This window comes from Myxocyprinus asiaticus, chromosome 12 (assembly GCF_019703515.2).
Source record: "Myxocyprinus asiaticus isolate MX2 ecotype Aquarium Trade chromosome 12, UBuf_Myxa_2, whole genome shotgun sequence".
Lineage (NCBI taxonomy): Eukaryota > Metazoa > Chordata > Actinopteri > Cypriniformes > Catostomidae > Myxocyprinus > Myxocyprinus asiaticus.
In genome coordinates, this window is record NC_059355.1 from 8,626,070 (window position 1) to 8,648,216 (window position 22,147).

Here is a 22,147-nt window from a genome sequence, read left to right on the forward strand (position 1 = left end):
AGGACACGGTCTCCCGGGTGGAACTCTTGTGCTTGGGCGGGGCGGTTTTACACATGCTGCTGGGCATGCTGAGCCTCTATTAGGAGTTCACAGACCATGGGCATTACTCGATCTGTCCTTTCCCTCATCTCCCGCATATGCATTTACTGTTTGGTGAGGAGAAGGTTGGCGTTCCCAGGCTTCTCGGGCAATGACCAATAAGCCCCTCGGTTGGCGTCCGAACAATAATTCAAATGGGGTAAACCCTGTGAAGGCTTGCGGCACTTCCCAGATGCCAAACAGCACGTACAGGAGCATGAGGTCCCAGTCGCGCCCATCCTCGGTTACCACCCGTCTCAGCATTCGCTCCAGTGTCTGATTGAACCTTTCCACTAGTCCATCCGTTTGGGGGTGGTATACCAAGGTGCAGAGATGTTTTACCTGCAGAAGCTTGCACAGGTCCGCCATCAGCTGGGAAACAAACGGGGTGCCCTGGTCGGTCAACATTTCCTTGGGGATTCCGGCCCGGCTGAACAACAGAAACTGTTCCTTGGCGATGTTCTTAGAGGCTGCCTTCCTTAATGGCACTGCCTCTTGATATCGGGTCACATAATCCACGATGACTAGAATGTGTTTGTGGCCCCGGGCAGACTTTGGCAGCGGTCCCAACAAATCCATCCCAATGCACTCGAAGGGCACCTCGATGATGGGCAGTGGTATGAGGACTCTGTGGTGTCATCTGTTGACACAGCTTTGGCAAAATTGCCTCACCTCGGCATCGAGTCCAGGCCAGTGGTATCGATCCCGTATATGCTGAGTGGTGTTATATACTCCCAGATGACTGGTCATTGGGTTCGAGTGAGCCAGCTTGATTACCATCTCTGTCTTTGTGTGTGGAACCACTAGTAGTTGTTTTTCCTCCCCCCACCTGTGGCGACACAGTAAAGCAGTTATCTGCTATGAAATGTGGAGAGGGATGGGGAAGGGCGGGGTGTGAACTTCCCCATTCATTACTCTGACCTGAGCCCAGAAATTCTGTCAATGGTCATCTTCTTGTTCTCTGCCAAACGTGCTCCCTTACGTCACCTGTTGGAACAGATCAGAGTAAAGATTAGGTGGAGGATTTGTCAAATAACCATCCCTTGCTGTCCACAGCCAACAGAACCGGCTGCCTTGGGGTTCTTCTGACCAGCCCCCTGCGATGTGCTCCACGGCTGCTGGCAGGCTGGACAGTGTGGGCCAGAAGCTGTTCGAACCCCAGCCAATCCCTTCCCAGCAGCAGTGGTACTGGCAGATCCCTGACGATTCCTACTTTCACGGGCCAGGCTTGATGGTGACTGACTGGGCCGGGATGTAACAGGTATCACTATGAACACGGATAATGGGAATCATTGATTTACTGGTGGTCCGGGGTGAGGCGATCTGGGGCTGAACCAGGCTCACGGAACTCCCAGAGTCCAGCAAGGCTTTCAATCGATGACCCTCAATCTTTACTTATCTTTCTGGCGAGATAACTGGGCTGCTTGCACATGAACGCAGACATGAGCGTTATATGACCATTCATGGAAGCGCTGCCCCGCACACATCAGTGAAAGCCCCACCCATGCCAGGATCTCCTGCTTGAGTGCACCGTTGTTATCATTATTGGGGGAACTTAGGCCGTAGTAGGCACACTGCGCTTCCCCTGTCAGAAAGGGCGCAAGTTTCATGCCCACTCACCCTCGTCCCACCACTCCCGCTCAGCCACCACTTCAACCGTATGTAAATACGCTTCCATGTCATCCTATTCTGTTTGATTAGTGATGAGCTGATTGGCTCTGACATGGGGCTCTGCCTCCAATCGCAGCCGCTCCAGCTCACACTCCGCCCGCTCTTGCTGGGTGACCATCTGTTAAATAAGCTGCTGCTGGCGGAAAGAAATGTCGGTGAGCTGCCGTATAACTATATCCATTTCCTGAGAGAGATCTGGACCTGTAGTTGGCATTTTGTTGACCTGTAGTTTCGTTGTCCAGTGCTTGAACCAGAAACGTCAATTCTTCCCACGGTGCGTGTTGGGCCGCGTGCTAATCGGGCTATCCGTCACTCAAACCTGAGGGAGGGAGACACCGCATTAGGCGAGTGGATATTCGTAGCTCACCTTTCCTCACTCCGTGCTGCTTTTATATTTCCATCCACTGCTTAGTTTCAGGTGCTTCCGATCTGCATGCTCCCTCCGATGCTGATTGAATAATGATCTCCAATTCCGGGGCAACACTGATCGCGCACGGGATGCTCGCCATAGTATAGTACACCAAACTTTTGATGATGGAATTACGTATACTATTAAGAAAGGAAAAAGTCGATTTTGAAAATGGAATCCTGTGAAATCCATGAATTTTTATTCATAAAGCAAATGATTTGAAGCAGAATTTGTATTAAGTAAAACCGTTCAATATTGTACTCTGGGTTCACAGATGACAGACTGAAGTCCATTTTTATTGACTTTTTTTGGTAGCATTTTATAATAAGGTTACATTTGTTAAAGGAATAGCTCACCCAAAAATGAAAATTCTCTTATCATTTACTCACCTTCATGCCATCCCAGATGTGTATAACTTTCTTTCTTCTGATGAACACAAATTAAGATTTGTAGAAGAATATTTCAGCTCTGTAGGGCCTCACAATGCAAGTGAGTTGTGCCCAGAACTTTGAAGGTGCAAATATCACAAAGGCATCATAAAAGATATCCATATGACTCCAGTGGTTAAATCAATGTCTTCTGAAGCGATTTAATCTGTTTTGGTTAAGAACAGACCAAAATCGTACTCCTTTTTACTGTACATCTTGACAGCAGTCTCCTTGGCAACCCTTATTTCAAGCCCAGTTACACTTCCTATAGCACCATCTAGCGTTCTGTGTATGCGTCAAGCACTAGGAAGTGTAATCATGCTTGAAATCATGATTGAGTTACATTTTTGACTTTGTTAGTGTTAGTTAATAAAAATACATTTGTTCACTGGTAGTTCATAGTGCATTACCCTAGAACACATATGTAACTTTAACCCCCTGTAATGCATATGTGGGTTAAAAAAAGACCCAGGTGAAATCTTAGATGTTTATATATATATACAGCTGTGCTCAAAAGTTTGCATACCCTGGCAGAAATTGTGAAATTTTGGCATTGATTTTGAAAATATGTCTTTTATTTAAGGATGGTGATCATATGAAGCCATTTATTATCACATAGTTGTTTGGCTCCTTTTTAAATCATAATGATAACAGAAATCACCCAAATGGCCCTGATCAAAAGTTTACATACCCTTGAATGTTTGGCCTTGTTACAGACACACAAGGTGACACACACAGGTTTAAATGGCAATTAAAGGTTAATTTCCCACACCTGTGGCTTTTTAAATTGCAATTAGTGTCTGTGTATAAATAGTCAATGAGTTTGTTAGCTCTCACGTGGATGCACTGAGCAGGCTAGATACTGAGCCATGGGGAGCAGAAAAGAACTGTCAGAAGACCTGCATAACAAGGTAATGGAACTTTATAAAGATGGAAAAGGATATAAAAAGATATCTAAAGCCTTGAAAATGCCAGTCAATACTGTTTAATCACTTATTAAGAAGTGGAAAATTCGGGGATCTCTTGATACCAAGCCAAGGTCAGGTAGACCAAGAAAGATTTCAGCCACAACTGCCAGAAGAATTGTTCAGGATACAAAGAAAAACCCACAGGTAACTGCAGGAGAAATACAGGCTGCTCTGGGAAAAGACGGTGTGGTTTTGTTCCCAGAGTCTCCCTTAATTTCTGACCCTGCATTACTGTTCTATTACAAGCATTCTTGGTGAGAGAAATGTCCTTTATTAACAAAGTGTGATTAAAACTTAAATAATATTAAGCATACAATATAAACATGATGCAGTATTGGTATCTAGACCCCCCCCCCCAGTCAGCAACAACTTATTTCTTTTTGCACCTGGCCTCCAGTAGAAAAAGTTTGGACACCCATGGACTAGGATAAAAAGTTTTGTTTTTTACAAAAAAAAAATAAAAAAATGTATAAACTTGTAAAATGACAACCTTTTCAACTTTAAATTGCTGAATGACACCATTTCTTTATGCAGCTATATTTGTTGTTCAGAGTGGTGAGGCATACTGAATAAAGAAAAGTTGCAGGCTCAAACACTATTTAAAAGCTTCGACCATTGTGCCATTGATGTGAACAAGGCATCTAATCTGAAGTTGCTCTATAAGGACTGTCCCTGTAACAGGAGTAATGTCAAGGGCAACTGATATAAGAATTGGATGAATGACAACATTCAATATGTCATAATATACATAAATATGAAAAAGGTATTCCATATATTTAATTACATGACAAATAGAAACTGAAAACAACCCATGTATTACAAAAATAATACCAGTGTTTAATGCATTGAATCCAACAAGAAACACATATGGGCTAAATAAGGCACATTTTAGGGGTCGTGATGCAAATTCTCTTGTAATTAAAATATTTAAAAGCTAAACAAAAATGTCACTTCACATGATAGAAGGCACCTTAACTGAGGAACACCTGGAGTTGAAGATCAAAAGACCACTTCATGTAAAATGTCCTAAAAACTAGATGCTGGGACATTTTTGACCAACATATGCATTCTAGAGTGAATTAACCAATATTAACATACACTAATAAAAGTTTTTAAAATGAGAAGTTGTGTTGAAATTAACCAAGACTAATAAATGCTGTGAAAGTATTGTTAATTCATATTAACTAATTACATTAATGTTCACAAATGTGACCTGTTTTAAATGGCTGCCACTTTTTATTTATTATGGCTTGATTTGTTTTACTGGTGCCACTTTGTTACTATGGAAGTTTTGAGTGTTTAAGGTTTATTCTTTGTAATTTTTACCTAATTCGTTATCCAAATTGTTCCCAAAGTGGAATGGGTTAAATGGTTAAATTTTTTTTTTTTTTTTAAAAGTCAAGAAATTCAACAAAATAATTTGAGTGTGACAGGTCACATCTTTATTTACAAAGTACAAACTCCATAACGAACAATCTCTTGTGTTAAACAGAGCATGTTGTCAGGACTGCACTTCACTTCACTTGTCCTCTGGTTTGTTGAAGCAGTAAGTCAGACAGCACTTCCCGCAGTAATGGCGGTCGAAATGGCTGGCCATGAACACGCCAGCGCCACACTCATCTGCGGGACACTCGCGGCGCAGACGGTGGATCTTACCATTCTCATCGACCTGGAGAGTAAGAAAATATTTAAATGTAAATGTCATACTTGTATCGCAATAAACTGAGAACAATAAGTATAGCAGAAAATGAATCACATGGACTGTTGGTTCCAGACGGGTTCAAAGCGACTCACCTTGTAGTATTTGAGCACAGCGAGCTTGACCTTCTTTCTCTTGTGCTTGTTCTTCTTGGGAGTGGTGTAGGACTTCTTCTTTCTCTTCTTAGCGCCACCACGCAGTCTCAGCACCAAATGCAGCGTAGACTCCTGTGTAAACAATCACAAAGGAATAAGATGCAACATATCCAAACTCAGTTTTCCATTGATAAACTACCGCTTTTTTAACAGCCATCTATATTCATCAGTCAATATTTTATCAATAATCAAACAAGGGGAAACAAATTAACTACAGAGTCAATCTAGTCTTGGGAAATATTGCACTTTGCTTTTTGAATGCTTAACTTCTAATGAATGGCAACTGTCCGAACACAAGCAAATCATCTTGAAATATCAATGCCTGAACACGACATCAGCTGACCTTCTGAATGTTGTAATCAGACAGGGTGCGTCCATCTTCCAGCTGCTTACCAGCAAAAATCAATCTCTGCTGATCAGGAGGGATGCCTGCAATAAGGCCATTTAACTCAAATGTTATTTGAATACATCTGCAATGTTCTTAAGATGCCTTCATGTGCTATCGGAATTATCCTACTTGCCACTTCTGAAGTTGTAATTACAAGCACGTCATGTTCACGTGCTTTGTTGCCGGAAAGAACGGGAAACATGGACCACATCAGGTTCATTCATACATATTTCTTGAGGAACTTTTATTTTGACACCATAACACATCACTTAGTTAGCTTGCTGACGATAATGGAATTTTGGTCAAATAAAAGTTATTTTCATGGTGTAAAAATGTACAACATGCGTAGAATGGTTGCTGATATACATAAATGAATTTGACCAAAACGGCAAGCGCAAACAATTAGCTGTATTTAGAAAAATGAACAAAACCTGTCATTCACTACAGAAACCGTACTCTCCTCCGCCATGTTGAAAGTTTACGACTCGGGTATCAAAATTATCTCAGAGTTTCACAGTCGGAATTACAACTCGAGGGGTCATTCATGTGCAACTAACGAGTGGGAAACTCGTATTTATGCTAATTTTGATAGCACGTGAAGGCAGCATTAATATAAGCCTGGCATCTTACCTTCCTTGTCTTGGATCTTGGCCTTGACATTTTCAATGGTATCAGAGGGCTCAACCTATAATCACAGAACAAGTTTCTATATGAGGTATGGAAGACAATAAACAGGACATAATGCAAACCAGTAAGTGATGACACTTTCTCAAAATATGCCCTGGATATTCTGTATTTTTTCTGCATGTCTTTAGTTTTGATGCCTTGATTGTCAGAAAAACGTTTACATGATTGACAGATGTTTCACCATTGCTAGGTGACTATCAATCAAGATTTCATAACGACAGTTCAGCAGCAGTTGTACTGCTAGATACAAAACAAAAGTTATATTACTGAATTAGCTTGATTTTAAAATATGCAACGACTTGTCAGCCAAACAATGTTACCAACTATAAATAATATCTAGTAAGTATCAATTTAATAAATCGGATTTAACCCATCTCATATTATAATATAGGTAAGAACTGGACTTCTTTAAAGTATTAGTAATCGATAAAAACGTGTACCATACAAAAAGTGTAGCTTCAATTTCACTAATTATGCGCTGAGACACAACTTGAAGAAAAAAATCACTTCGTGTAACACTAAATTGCTGCGATTATTTCAACATTCATGTTTATTTGTAGCAGCCTAGAAATTTAATCGCCACTTGCCTTGTTAATGGTATTATTCGGTGATTTTCATTGTAAGCATATATTTCGAACATTTATATACACTACTTTTCACTTACTGAATACTTTAGACCGTAAAACGACATATGATGCAAGACTATTTTCCCACGCAGACAAACATTCACATTAAAACTCCTAATTAATTGTCGAAATGTGCCATGCTGCCGTTCTCCCTCACCTCAAGGGTGATAGTTTTCCCCGTTAGGGTTTTCACGAATATCTGCATCTTGATGTTTGATCCACCTGTGCATAAGAGAAAAGTGAATGTCTCTTGAAGAATTTAAGGCACATTAATAACCAAATACTCGATTTATTTGGTAATTTTTTGTCCGCGGCTGAAACTCACCACCAGCGCGCAGATGGCGGAAACCGGAAAGGGTCCTTTCACTATCAAAACGTGATCTTCAAGGCACTAAAGGTGCCCGATGAACTGCCTGGAGGAAATGCCCACAAACGTGTGTAGGGAAAAATACGGTTCATATAACTATATCGGAAATATTGCGTTTGTATTTTGTATGTTTAGTGCGGTTAATTGAATTGGTTTAATACTAAACACATTGTGTTTTCATTTTTGTAACTGTTAGATTTTGATATTTTAATTATATATATGTTACAGTGACGACAGTTTAATACAGCTAAATACATATAAAAAACACAGATCGATTAATATGTATTTATTTAACTTTAACATCATATTAAAGACGTATGTTCCCCCCTAAAACAATATAAAAAATAGCATATCATAGACTCATTAAAACATTCAAGATCAGGAACTAAAAACGAAATGTTTTTTTATTTCAGTTCGTTATGAGCAAAAGGTTACCAGTTAGAACAAAATAAAAGAATGGTTAATACTGTTCTTTTTTAAAATGACGGTACTCATTAACGGCGTTAAGGGGTGGGCGAAGTACCAATTGCAGTGTTGCCAGATCTCTCAAGAGAAGCAAGCTTCATGGTCTGTAAAAACAAACCCAAAATAAACCACTTCACCAAAATAAGTGAAAATAAGCCATTATCTTTTCCCCCTATGTGGTGGATTTATCAGCACAGAAATCATAAGCAGTTCAGAATAATTTATTTACAGATCTGCTTCTGAATCAAAATCTATATTAATGCATCATATCTAACAATAATTCAGTGAAGACTTGGAAACAACTGAGAAATGTACTTTTTACCTCTAATAATGTTTTCCTTGTATCTGGATTATCCGTGCATGTATACTGTACAGTATGTCGTTTTTAAATATTGTTCTTTAAAAGGTCTTCATTCACAGAATGCCACATCCACAACTGGTGATTAGGCAAAGAAATGTGTTATGCAGCAGTTTCCTTCAGAATCAAAGCACGTTTCATTTTTTTCGGACAACATGAAGTGGTGTAATTCCACAAATGTAATGTGATAATTACTTTGGCCTTTGGGTTCATGAAGAAAAAATAAAATAAAAAATTCGGAATAAAATTAACAGGTTATAACCGGTAACCAGAATTTAAACATAAATGTTCACTCAAGAATAATTGAAAATCACTTTGTTCCAGTTTTCGGTAATGTTCTGCTAAAAAAAAAAAAAAAAAAAAAAAAAAATGATTGAATGTAACTTAAATGTAAAATTATTACCAAAACGTTTTGTTTTCAAATGTTATAAATATTCAAAATTTTAGCATAAATAGTTTTAAAATTTGTTTGTTAAAAAAAAAAAAAAAAAAAATGTTGTTTTAGAATAAAATCAAAAACAAAAATATTGTTTGCTGTGTTTGAAGCAGGGCAGCTTTCTTTTATTCTATTCTCTCTCTCCACATCAGGCATAAGGGGAACAGCAGGCTTCCAAGAGTGTACATAAATCTGTTTTAGTTTACATATTAATTGTAACAGCACTTTTTCATAAAACAATTAAATAAAAGTGTTAGTATGTGCATTGGATATGATATACAATTAAATATGGTTCACAAAACTATTAAAACACATAAAAGTAAACCAAACAAAGATTAATAGTCTGACATACAAAAATGAAGCCAGATGTAATCGTTAAATGAGTCTCAGAAATAGGATTAAATATAATCAGCCAAATGGACTGCACTGGGACAGGAGATTGGACAACTCTCTCTTTGTCTCCATCTTCTGAACGGACCACATACACCGGAATATTCTTCACCACTACATATGGACGTGGCTCCACCGATCGGCCAGCTTCTGTTTACCCTCACCGTGACACACTTTCCCCATCACCCTGTCACCAGACTGGAACAGAGAGCTTTTTGCTTTATGGTCATAGTGCTTCTTCTGGAGATCTTTAGCATGCCTTGACATCTTATTTGCCTGATAATAAGTATAAGTCAAACACTCACACAGTTTCTGGACATATTCACTGTATTCAACTGGCTCTTTGGCAGTGGACAGGCCAAAGATGAGATCAGCAGGGAGTCTTGGATGTCTGCCATACATTAGGAAGAATGGAGAATAACCGGTTGAATCATGTACAATTGTAGGCATGTGTCAGTGTATCAACATGCTCATGCCACTGGGATTTCTGATCAGAATCAAGAGTGCCCAGCATATTCATCAGAGTTCTGTTGAATCTTTCTGTGGTCCCATTACCCTGTGGATGGTAGGGACTGGTATGGGTCCTTGTAATCCCAGTTAATTTGCACAGCTCCTTCACTACTGCACTCTCAAAATTGCGGCCCCGGTCTGCATGGAGTCTGGCTGGGAAACAAAAGCGACAGAAGGAATTCTTCCACAGCACCTTTTCCACGGTGACAGCTTTCTGGTCCTTCTTGGGGTAGGCCTGGGCAAACCTTGAGAAATGGTCAGTGAACACCAGGGCATTTTAAATTCCTCCCTTAGATTTTTCTAAGATGAGAAAGTCCATACAAACAAGTTCCAAGGGTGCATTAGTATGGATGCTTACCAGTGGGGCCCTGATGCCTGAAGTGGGGGTTTTCCTCAGACAGCACCTTTCACACCGCTCACACCAGGATTTAATTTCATGATGCAATTCTGGGCCAGAAGACCCAAAGTGCGTTCAAATCCCAAATGACCAGAGTCATCATGAAGACTTGTTTTAGCCAGAACTTGCATTTTCTCTGGTAGGACCAGCTGATCATTAGACTGTCTCTGAACATCTTTCACTTGCCAGTACAAGATTCCGTCTTTTTCCACTAATCTCCTCCACTCTTTTAAGAGAAGCAGGGTATTTTTTCCTTTCTCCAAACTCGTCTGGGCTTGTTGTTCAATGTCTTGTAGTGTAAGACGGGTCCAATGACAGGGTCCTCCTTTTGACTTTTTTCTGATCTCCTGCTTTGACACTGCAGGTAAAGCATTGGTCCCAGCTCCATCAAAGGAATCAACTGGCTTGTCACACACCACCATAGACTCTCCATTTTGACTCACCACAGGTCGCTCTGTTGGCTGACAAACATCAGCTTTCTGTGTTGCCGAATTAGTTTCACTGGCCTGGTCTTGTTTGAGAGAGGAGGTTCGCTATGGGCAGGACTGAAGTGCTTGTGTGTCCTCCTGACTAGATATTCTTGATAGAGCATCTGCATTTGAGTTGCACTTCCCCTGCCTATACTCAATGTCAAAGTCAAACATGGCAAACTGTGACACCCACCGTTGGCCTGTTGCATCCAGTTTGGCTGTGCTCATCACATATTTTAGTTGGTTGTATCAGTTAAAACAGAGAATTTGTCATCATATAGGTGGTCATAAAATTTTTCCATAAGTAACCACTTTAGAGCCAAAAACTCTAATTTGTGTGCTGGATAGCGAGTTTCAGGTGAACTCAGTCCTCGGCTTGCATAGGCAATGACTCGTTCAACACCATCTTGAGTTTGGCAAGGACAGCTCCCTGAGCCTCCCTGGATGCATCTGTTTGCAACACAAATGGCAGATTGTAGTTTGGGTAGCCCAAGATTGGAGCTGTTGTGAGCCTCTCCTTCAGAGTTTCAAATGCTGTCTCATATTCATTCGACCACTCAAATATTTTTACAGGTTCAAGTGTTCTTTTACCACCTCTTTTCTTCCTCCTAGGGTCTCCAAATGTAAGTCTATACAGGGGTGCAGCCAGTGTTACATAACCCTCGATGAATCGCCTTTAGTACCCTGAGAAACCAAGGAACCTCAGCACTTCCTTCACATATGATGGTCATTTCCAGTCTTTGACCTTGCTAATCTTCTCTGGATCAGTCTGTACACCCTCCGAGGATACCACATGGCCAAGGTACTGAACTTCTTTCCTCAGTAGACTGCACTTTTAAGGTTTCAACTTCAAGCCATGTTTGCGGAGCCGATCGAACACCACTTGCAGCTGCTCCAAGTGCTCTTCAAAGGTCAGAGAGAAAATAATTATGTCATCGAGGTAGATCAGGAGGTTCTCAAAGTTTAGATCACCAAAGCAGCATGTCATCAACCTTTGGAAGGTTGAAGGGGCATGTTGTAACCCAAAGGGCATCCTGTTGGCCTCATATAGTCCCATTGGTGTGCTGAAAGCGGTTTTGTGCTTGTCATGTTCAGCTACTTCAACTTGCCAGTACCCAGAAGTAAGATCAAGAGTTGAGAAGCACTTTGCCTGTCCTAATGCCTCCAATGCAACCTCTATTCTTGGCAGAGGAAAAGCATCTCTTGTACTGGGATTTAGTTTTCTGTAGTCCACACAGATCTTCAGTGAGCCATCTTTTTTTAGTCACAACAACAATGGGTGATGCACATGGGCTCTTGCTTTGACAAATAACTCCTGCTTTCTCTATCTCTGATAAGGCCTTTTTAACCTCTTGGTACTGACAGGGGAGTATTTTTCTGTAAGGCAGGTGAACTGGTTTTGGATCTACCAGAGGTATTTCATGTTGCACAGTGGTGGTGCGTCCATAGTCCATGGAGTGCTTGGAGAAGACATCAGAATTCCTTCTCATTAAATCCTTTAACATCAAAAGCTGTTCTTCACTCTCCACTGCTGCAGCACTAAGATCCACACCACATGTTAAACCATTTTCAGACTCAGCACTTGTAATCTGTTCTTGACTTTGGCATGACCCAGGCCCTGTACTCTCTCCAGACTGTCTCTTCCATGTTAACTGGTTATGGATGGACATTTGGCACTCATCCCCACTTTCAACCACACTCTGAATAAAAAAGGCATCAGTGAGGTAAGTTCTTGGTTTGACAACCACCTCCCTTTCAGACAGATTCAGAAGACAGACCAGAACACACCCCTTTTTTACATTAGCAAGCAGCCTGGCAAACACAAGTCTTCCTGAAACCCTTTTGGAGGACTGGCTCTCAACAAGAACTGTGTAAGGTGTGCTCTTTGGTCCACCCACAACCCTGCAGTTAACATACAACTCTTTACCTGCTGGTACTCATATTCTGTGACCAGCATACTTTACAGGACCCACTTTGCCTTCACCTCCATCAGGCTTCTTTTTGCTTACTTTCAGCAGGGAGGTGTTCCACTCTGGATTAGTCAGCTTCACTTTGGTGAGATATTTCTTGCCATATGCTTGGAGGTGGTTTCTTGAAGCCCCAGTGAGCAGTGGAACATTGGTGCAATATTCTGTTACAGGGACAACAAAGGTAGAGACATTTGTGTACATCGTTCCCAGGAACTTGGGGTTGATGCGGAGCACACCAGAATGATGTACAGGTTGGCCGGCAGCACCTTCATTGGGGATATCTGAAGGCTGCAGCTTCTGAAAGCATAGGACAGGGTGCCTGCACCAAAACTTATCAGAAATGGTGGTTACTTGTGAGCCAAAGTCAATTAGAGCCTTACACACTTCCCCATTTACTTCAACCTCTCCTTCATTACAAGGGCCTACCAGGGGTGTATCAGTATGTTTGGACTTCATTTCATTAGGATGGGGATCCTGTTGTATGCCTGTGGTTGCCCCAGACACCACAGGCCTCAAATGTTTAAAGCCTGCCCAGTCTGACCTTGACTTTCAGCTTGGTCAGTATGATCTGTCAGCATAGTCCTGCAAAGATGAGCAATATGTCCAGGTTTGCCACATTGGTAGTACACTATACCTCCGACTTCGCCAGTAACTTTTAGTCTATTAGCTTGAGGAAGTTTAGTGTTTGGTCATGTTCCAACTTTAGCCTCCAGCTGGGTGAGCCTGTTGATCTGTTCCTCCTTGCTGCTTGCTAGTTTTGTTACCAAAGCTGTGAGTTCAGACATATCTGTCTTAACTCTATTTCCTTTCTCAGTTCTCAGGTTTGCTCCACTCTGTTGGCAGCTTGCAGTGGTAAATTGAACCTGGTTACAGGTTTTTCTGGCTTTTGGCTGAATTTGAAACTTCTTTGTCTCACGGGCTAGATTACAGATTTGTGCTTGAAGTTCACGAAGTTCACGTGGGACAGGTGGAGTGGCAGATGTAACAGTAGGCAGTCTACAGGCAGATACAAATGGAGCTCGAACCGGGGCTGGAAGGGGAGGTATTCTGGCAGGGAGTGATTCAGCAATGGCTTGAGGTGGTGGAGAGTCAGGTTGATAAGTCGACATGTCCGTTTGCAGCCTATAGGGAGCATTTGTTGAGGCTTGCGTATGGACTGAGGGCTGATGTTGCATATGTGGGGTGGGGGTTGTGCCCTTCTGATACCAACTCACTGCTGAAGGTAGCACAGACTGTGTTTGTGTCATTATCTAGAAATGTCTTTGGCCTTACAGACTGTTGCAGGGATGGCCTGTCAGCAGCCTGAGCCAGGTTCTTTATTTTTTTCATCAGACAGTATTTTATATTTTTGACATCCATCCTGGTCTGCAGGTAACCACGGAGTGCCATGGAAAGGTTGTCTCAGTGTTGATAAGGTGGTCGATAAGGAGTGTCTTCGTGAGAGCTCTGCATTATTTTCTTTTTCTTCACTTTTGTTAATATTCTTTTTGCCTGCACAACACACACTGTTTCAGTAGTGTGGTGTCTGTAGATTTGAGCTGCCATATACCATAAAGGTAACTGTAGATATGTAAATATTTGAAGATGTAGACAAGTAGTAAATTAATGTATCTTTCTTGTTTTGCTCCCTCTTTCTCAATAATAATAATAATAATAATAGAAATATCAATGTCTCAATTATAGTAGTTTGATTTTGTTTCAGACACAACAAAATACCAGTACAGTTTCAAAAACACAAATTCAAATATTTCTCACAGTAAAATACCTATGTCCAAATATCACAATATCAAAAACTTAAAACACAGTAACACTTCAAAAGTTATTAACCCAGTTCACTTCAGCAATCACATTAATATTTAACGCTTTCACTTTAAAATGATCAAAAAGGATATACTGATTTTAACACTTCTTAAGGTCAGAGAGCTGTCTCCAGTCAACGTAGAAACCAGCAATCCGGGTCACAGCACCAAAAATGTAACACTTGTTCTGCGATGTCTGCACCATAGGCCCCCTTTTCTTCATTAATCGAGTCTCTGTGTTGGGGTAGGTCATGAGTGAGAAAGGAGAGGGGACACCAGGTGTTGCTGTGTTTGAAGCAGGGCAGCTCTCTTTTGTTCTATTCTCTCTCTCCACATCAGGAATAAGGGGAACAGCAGGCTTCCCAGAGGGAACACAAATCTATTTTAGTTTACATATTAATTGAACCGCACAGATAAACCCTTTTTCATAAAACAATTAAATAAAAGCGGTAGTATGCGCATTGGATATGATATACAAATAAATATGGTTCACAAAACTATTAAAACACAAAAGAAAACCAAACAAAGATTAATAGTCTGACATTCAAAAAGACGTGTAATCGTTAAATAGTCTCAGAAACAGGATTAAATATAATGAAATGTTATCAGCCACATGGAATTACTCAAAGTACAAAAATACTGAATTTGAACACTCATCTGCCACAAATAACACCATATACCTTTCTACAAACATTTGTATGTGAATAATTGTACTGAATAACATGGATGGGCAATTTTGATAAAGAAATTAATTAGATTAACTCAGAGATAAAGAGCACACTTCTTACCTTCCCAGAGGGAAGGCAAATCTGTTCAGCTTCAACACTCTAATGAAGGGCTCAGTAACACAATTTGGAACATAAAGAAATTGCAGCTCCCCCTAGTGGGTATAAGCCTTATAGCACCTGCCCTTTTTATATATACAGTATATATATATATATATATATATATATATATATACAGATGCAAGGGAATGTATGGCAGAAGAGGTAGGGTATGTTGGATAAATATAAATAGACTAAGCTGTGTATTGCACATAATTATTACTCAATGGGGCAGTTTGAACTGTTCATGACATGGATAGCCTGAGGGAAAAAACTGTTCCTGTGCCTGATGGTTCTGGTTTTGATGCTCAGTGCTCTTTAGCGCCGTCCAGAAGGCAACTGTTCTGTGGCAGGTTGAACTTCCACAGCTGGCAAAGGAAGTACAACCTCTGCTGGGCCTTTTTCACAATGGAGCCAATGTGGGTGTCCCACTTCAGGTCCTGTGAGATGGTAGTGCCCAGTAACCTGAATGACTCCACTGCTGCCACAGTGTTGTTTAGATTAGTGAGCAGGGTTAGTGTTGGGGTGTTCCTCCTGAAGTCCACTATCATCTCCACTGTTTTGAGCGTGTTCAGCTCCAGGTTGTTTTGACTGCACCAGACAGCCAGCTGTTCAACCTCCCTATGTATCCCCCCCTCTGTGTCATCTGCAAACTTCAGGAGCTTGACAGAGGGGTCCTTGGCGGTGCAGTCATTTTTATACAGGGAGAAGAGTAGTGGGGAGAGCACACATCCCTGGTGGGCACCAGCACCGATCGTACAGGTGCTGTAAGTGAATTTCCCCTGTCTCACTAGCTGCTGCCTGTCCGTCAGAAAGCTGGGATGATAGTGTTGAAAGCCGAACTGAAGTCCACAAAAAGGATCCTTGCATATGTCCCTGGTCTGTCCAGATGTTGCAGGATATGATGCAATCCCATGTTGACTGCATCATCGACAGACCTGTTTGCTCGATATGCAAATTGAAGGGGATCTAGAAAGGGTTCAGTGATGTCCTTCAGGTGGGCCAACACCAGTCTCTTAAATGACTTCATCACCACAGACGTCAGAGCGATAGGTTTGTAGTCATTAAGTCCTGTGATTTTGGATTTCTTTTGAACAGGAATGATGGTGGACCGTTTGAAGTAGCAGGGAACTTCACACTGCTCCAGTGATCTGTTGAAGATCTGTGTGAATATGGGGGCCAGCTGGTCAGCACAGGATTTTAGACAAATTGGTGAAACATCAATTTGGGGCCTGAAAACGCAGACATTTGAAAACGTGTTTCAAAGTGCAAGTTTTTGAAAACGATGTCGTTATCATCTCCATGTAAACATACAAAAACGCGAATTTGTGAAAACGATGACGTCATGCGCACGCGTATTAGGTGTTATATAAAGAATGATGGATTGATAGGCATCAATTTGAGTTGTATAATTATCAATATGAATACTGGTGTCTGTGCAAATAACAATAATCAACTATTTATTCATTTGGAGTGTGAACATTGTACAGTAGGCAGAACCTGCAATTTGAAAATCTTGAAATGAATGTATGGATTCAGGAAAAATGTATTTGTATTTTAAATGTTATTTATTTACTTTAATTTGATGTACCTTTACCATGCAATTCATTTACCCACCGCTTATGTATATAGCCTATAGACAGAGATGTGATGCCATGTACAGTATTCAATGATATGCTTAGAATATGAAAACATGAGGCAGTGAAAATGCATGTTAGATCCAGTGTACACAAGACCTCTCTCTCCGTCAGAAAATATCCATATATCAGAGGTCTGTCTGATATCCAAAACCAGTCAACATCAACAGCTTGTTATGTTAACTTACTCTCCTACCAGTTCAAGAGTCAGCATGGGGAATACAGAAGGCAGGAGACGAAGTGATGGTAAAAATGAGCAGAGTTTATTGAATAATCCTGAGAGTTCAGTCTATAGGCATGCGCGCAAGTACTTAAAAACAACGCGCGAGACATTCAAAACTACAATGGCGGACTACAGGACTGTGTTTGTGCTGCTCAAGATTTTGAGTTTATTGATGCTTCTCCAGCAAAGTGTAGATTTACTGCATCACTACTACGACCAGCGATCACCATCTTCATTGTTTGTATTCACCGCTCTGTGGAAGAATGCTTATGTGTGCAGGCGCGTAGTATTTCTTTGCAAAGTGACATTGCCAACTACTGGCCTGGCATGCATAATACAGCGGTTTTAGTTGTTTTCGCGGATCCGTGTGAACGGGGATTGTTTTGACAACGTTGTCGTCTGTACGCGAAACTTTTCAAAAACGCAAAGAAAAAACGTTTCCGTTTTTAGTACATCGTTGTCGTGTAAACGTATCTCACTAAATTTAGCTCTGAAAACAAAACAAAATATATTATGCCATTTTGCTTATCAAGTAAATTGATCTTGTTTTAAGAATGTTTAGATATTTTTACTGGAAAACAATAAAAACAAAAAAATAAACACTCATTCAGAATATATAGGGGGTGCTATAACTAACCCCATGTTGATGAGGATTTGAGAATTACTCAACAGAAATGAAAATGGTTTCAGTTTAGTATGGTGACCTGAAGCATTCAGTGGGCTCAAAAGTTTTTCTCAGGCATTCAATGTCCAACAAAGTCCTGCTGATGTCAGAAAGCTGTTCTTCCTCATTAGTGCATTGTGTAACGGCCTTACTGCTCTTTTTGGAGCTCCCACATATGGTATTTGGCCAAATTACCCAGTGAACTGCATGAAGCTCTGTCTGTTCTTACGTGAATATTGTGTAATCTTGGTTTTGTAACCCTGTGTAACAGAACAACACACTGAACGCTCAGCATAACATAGCGCATGTTTGATCTCAATCCCCCTCCCCCTCTCTTTACTGAGGCAGAGAGATAACAGTTTTAAAATGTATGTGCAATAGTGGATTTGTTGAATTCATTAAGAACAAGTAAATGTATTTTTTGAAGCTCTTATGAGCAGCCAGATTTGGATGTGTGTAGTGTGTTACTGAGCTCAGAAGTAGCTCTTCCATAGTTCAGCGGACTCAAAGGAATGTTCACCCCAAAATGAAAATTCTTTCATTATTTACTCCCTCATGCCATCACAGATGTTTATAACTTTCTTTTTTCTGCTGAACACAAAGATATTTAGAAAAATATCTCAGCTCTGTTGGTCCACTCAGTGCAAGTGAATGGTGGCCAGAATTTTGAAACTCAAAAAAGCACATAAAGTCATCATAAAAGTAATCAATAAAACTCCAGTGGTTAAATCCATGTCTTCAGAAACTATATGATGGGTGTGGGTGAGAAACAGATCGATATTTAAGTCCTTTTTTACTATAAATATCCATTTTCACTTCCACATTGTCTTTAGCTTTTCACATTCTTTGTGCATTTCGCCATCTACTGGACAGGGAGGAGAATTTACAGTAAAAAGAACTTAAAGGAATAGTTCACCCAAAAAAAGAAAATTATCTCATCATTTGCCCACCCTTCTGCCATCCCAGATGTGTATGACTTTCTTTCATCTGCTGAACTCTGAAGAATTTCTCAGCTCTTTTGGTCCATACAATGCAAGTGAATGGGTGGCAAAATTTCGAAGCTCCAAAAATCACACAAGTCAGCATAAATGTAATCCATAAGACTCCAGTGGTTAAATCAATGTCTTCAGAAGCGATATGATAGGTGTGGGTGAGAAACAGATCACTTTCACATTCTTCTTGTGTTTTTGGTGATTCACATTCTTCATGCATACCGCTCCCTACTGGGCAGGGAGAAGAATTTCAAGCATAATAGGACTTAAATATTGATCTGTTTCTCACCCACACCTATCATATCACTTCTGAAAATATGGATTATAACACTGGAGTATTATGAATTACTTTTGTGATGCCTTTATGTGCTTTTTGGAGTGTCAAAATTTTGGCACCCATTCACTTGCATTGTATGGACCTATAGAGCTGAAATATTCATCTAAAAATCATAATTTGTGTTCTGCAGAAGAAAGAAAGTCATACATATCTGGGATAGCATGAGGATGAGTAAATGATGAGAGAATTTTCATTTTTGGGTGAACTATCCCTTTAAATATTGATCTGTTTCTCACCCACACCTATCATATCTGAAGACATGGATTTAACCACTGGACTCATATGGATTACTTTTATGCTGCCTTTATGTGTTTTTATTTTTTTTAGCTACAAAGTTCTGGCCACCATTCACTTGCACTGAATGTCCCAACGGAGCTGAGATGTTTTTTTTATAAAATCTTCCTTTGTGTTCAGCATATGTGCTGCTTGAGAGTGAGTAAATGATAATAGAATTTTCATTTATGGGTGAACTATTCCTTTAATAGAGGTCTCAGTTATAATGCTTTTACGTATTAACTTTGTCTTAAATGTTTCTTCTAAAATTATTTGGAGAACAATAAAACAGACACAGATGTGACCATTGCTGACATATATTAAGAATTATAAAAAAGAAAGTTGACAATATGACTCAAGTAATTTAATCTTGAAAGATTTTGATGAAATCTCATACTGAAATCTCTGACTTTTGCACTTTTCGAACACCATTTAAAGAATGCTCCACATAACTACTTATATGCCTTAATTAAGAAGTATTACAATGGCCTAAACTGTACATGAGACAAACCCCACAACCAACCAATGGTGGTATACTGATTACTGTTGACACCCAAGTACTACATGATGTTATAGAGTTGCTCATTACAGAAGGAAGCAACCAGTGCAAGCCAGGAAACCATGTGCACCAAGGCACGTAGTGCTTCAAATACAGGACTGTCTCCGCCCGTGATAAATGCTCAGGGAGCAAACAGACACACACCGCAGCTGCACAACAAGGGTGGAGCCAGAGCTAAACCACAGTGTGAGTCATAATGGTGTTCTAAAGAGAGAGAGAGATCCAACATGAGAGAGCAAAGGGCATGCACTGTCAGACTCAGCATTGTTGTGATCAGGCAGTCAAAGGATAACACAAGATCACAGTTAATATGACCAGGACGGTTTGGATACTTTTTAGTCAAGGTGGATGAAATATACACACTGCTATGGAACAGTATACAGCATTCAGTGTTTCTCAACAATCAACTCTTCTGCTAGTTCTCTGTTCTTTCACATTCCCTTCCCTCAGATGGTCACCAGGCTCTGGGCAGCTGGGCAGGTGGGGGTGGGGGGAGTACGGGAACTGATACAAACTTGAAGGCTGTGTTCTGTAGCCCCATAGTTGTTTTTGAATGAATAATAATATCCATTGTACCTATATCTGTTTCTCATAAAATACAAAGCAACTGCTGTTATGCTTATCACATATGTCTGTGTAAGTCTCTAGAATGTTCTGTAGTAAAATGAAACTGTATCTTTGTTAGATTTGCTTCTCTTCTGCAGGTGCCTCTTGGCTCTAAAATGTATGTTCACAAACACTGAGTTGTCTCTCTGGTTAGACTCTGCTGTGCTGTATGCATGCCCGTAAATCTTTCAATGAAGCTCTCATGAATCTTTAGTCTCATCTTTGTCTCTGACTAACTTACAACACTTTAAGGCCGTGACACACCAAACCGATGTCAAAGAACTAGCGCCGACTAAAGCAGACTGTGGGGTCGGCTCACGTCGCCTGCATCTGGGTCAAAAAGTTGCTCCTGAACACACCGCAAAGACGACACCCGACGGCTAACTAGCAAGTCTGTTCTGCACCTGCGTGAGAGGAAATAACTTTCCGTACCAGCAGGTGGCAGTAGTCTATATTCGTTACTCAAAACGGGAAACCGGAAGAGCTAGTGACTGCTGGGATACAAAACATAAACAAAGTGCTTGCTTACCATTTTCACACAAATCTCACTCACCACAGACGGATTCGTAATCATGCTGATTAATTCGTCTTCACTTGCCTCGTTCCAGACAATATTCCTGTATTGGAATGAGAAATGCGAAGAAATGAGAAGAGCATTCTGTGTGTTCCCCCTTGACTTCGTCGTTTGCTTGCTTCGTCACTTCCGTTTTTCTTCTCATGCACTGGTTCGCTAAGCTGAACAGCCAATCAGAATGATCCGACTCACCGACGAGCTCCACCACCGATTCAACATGCTCAATCGGCCAAAAAAATCAGACGGGGACCGACTTTAGCCGACGGTGCGGAACACACCGCAAAAACTAGCCTGACAGACGCTCACTGACGGCCTGACATTGGCTGACGGCCGACTGTTGGCTTGGTGTGTCAGGGCCTTTAAACTGATGAGGTAATAAGGTTTAAACATCGACAGATAAAAGAAGAGAAAGAATCTATTGCAAATCCACAAGTGATAAAACTAATTTGAGTATTGTGACGAGGAGGAGGGCGGGGCTGTGCCATGACTATGCACGCCCGGCCCCCAATCGGGCTAATCAGCTGAGGAGAGGGATAAATGCAGCCGGATGCAGCAGTTCGGGGAGAGAGAGAGCCACGCGCAGCTGCAGTGTGTTCATTTGTGTTTGTGTCTTTTTGTTTAAATTAAATATTACTTTGACTGTTCAGCCGGATCCTGCCTCCTTCTTGCCCATCCTTTATATTGTTACATTGGAGCCGAAACCCGGGAGGGAGGAGGGATGCGCTGTCGTGGAGTCCTCGCCACTGCCGTCCGCCCAAAATAGCAGCCACGGCCGTCCACAGGGGGACAGAGGAGTCGCTGCCGGCCGCCTGGACGCGGAGGAATACCCGCCATTTGTGAGGGGAGGAGGGGCTCGCTGTCGGCCACCTGGAGCGGTGGAGCTACTGCCAGGGGTGAAGGGGCTTGCTACCGGCCGCCAGAACGCGGAGGGGTGTTCCATCTGCCAGGGGTCGGAGGACTCGGTGCTGTCCACCCGGGGGGGGAGCGGCTGTCGTCTGCCAGAGGGTGGAGGAGTGGTCGAGGACCAGGCGACGGCATGTCTGGGAACTGGCAAGCAATTTTTTTTCTTTCTTTCCTCTCTCTCTCTCTCACTGTTGCTCCGCCTCGCTCTTTCCCTCTCACCTTTTCCCTCCCCTTGTCTCCGGGGGGGAAAAGCCTGCCGGCAGGCAGAGCCGGAAGGAGGAGGG

The 22,147-nt window shown here is 41.3% G+C and overlaps 1 protein-coding gene across 1 annotated transcript; it reads right to left on the reverse strand.

Moving 5' to 3' along the window:
* Positions 1–4,973: 4,973 nt before the first annotated feature.
* Positions 4,974–7,481, reverse strand: rps27a (ribosomal protein S27a). Its single transcript, XM_051711441.1, has 6 exons — positions 7,435–7,481; positions 7,267–7,331; positions 6,427–6,481; positions 5,752–5,837; positions 5,349–5,480; positions 4,974–5,223 (listed from the first exon to the last, which is right to left on the reverse strand). The coding sequence occupies exons 2-6, from the start codon at positions 7,312–7,314 to the stop codon at positions 5,074–5,076; spliced, it is 471 nt and encodes a 156-aa protein (XP_051567401.1). The 5' UTR covers positions 7,315–7,331; positions 7,435–7,481; the 3' UTR covers positions 4,974–5,073.
* Positions 7,482–22,147: the final 14,666 nt, after the last annotated feature.

Coding starts and splice junctions, on each gene's coding strand:
- rps27a (XM_051711441.1), bottom strand. CDS start 7,314: ATGCAGATATTCGTGAAAACCCTAACGGGGAAAACTATCACCCTTGAG. Junction 6,482..7,266: donor GGAAAACTATCACCCTTGAG/GTGAGGGAGAAC, acceptor CTGTGATTATAG/GTTGAGCCCTCTGATACCAT. Junction 5,838..6,426: donor CAAGATCCAAGACAAGGAAG/GTAAGATGCCAG, acceptor GCCTTATTGCAG/GCATCCCTCCTGATCAGCAG.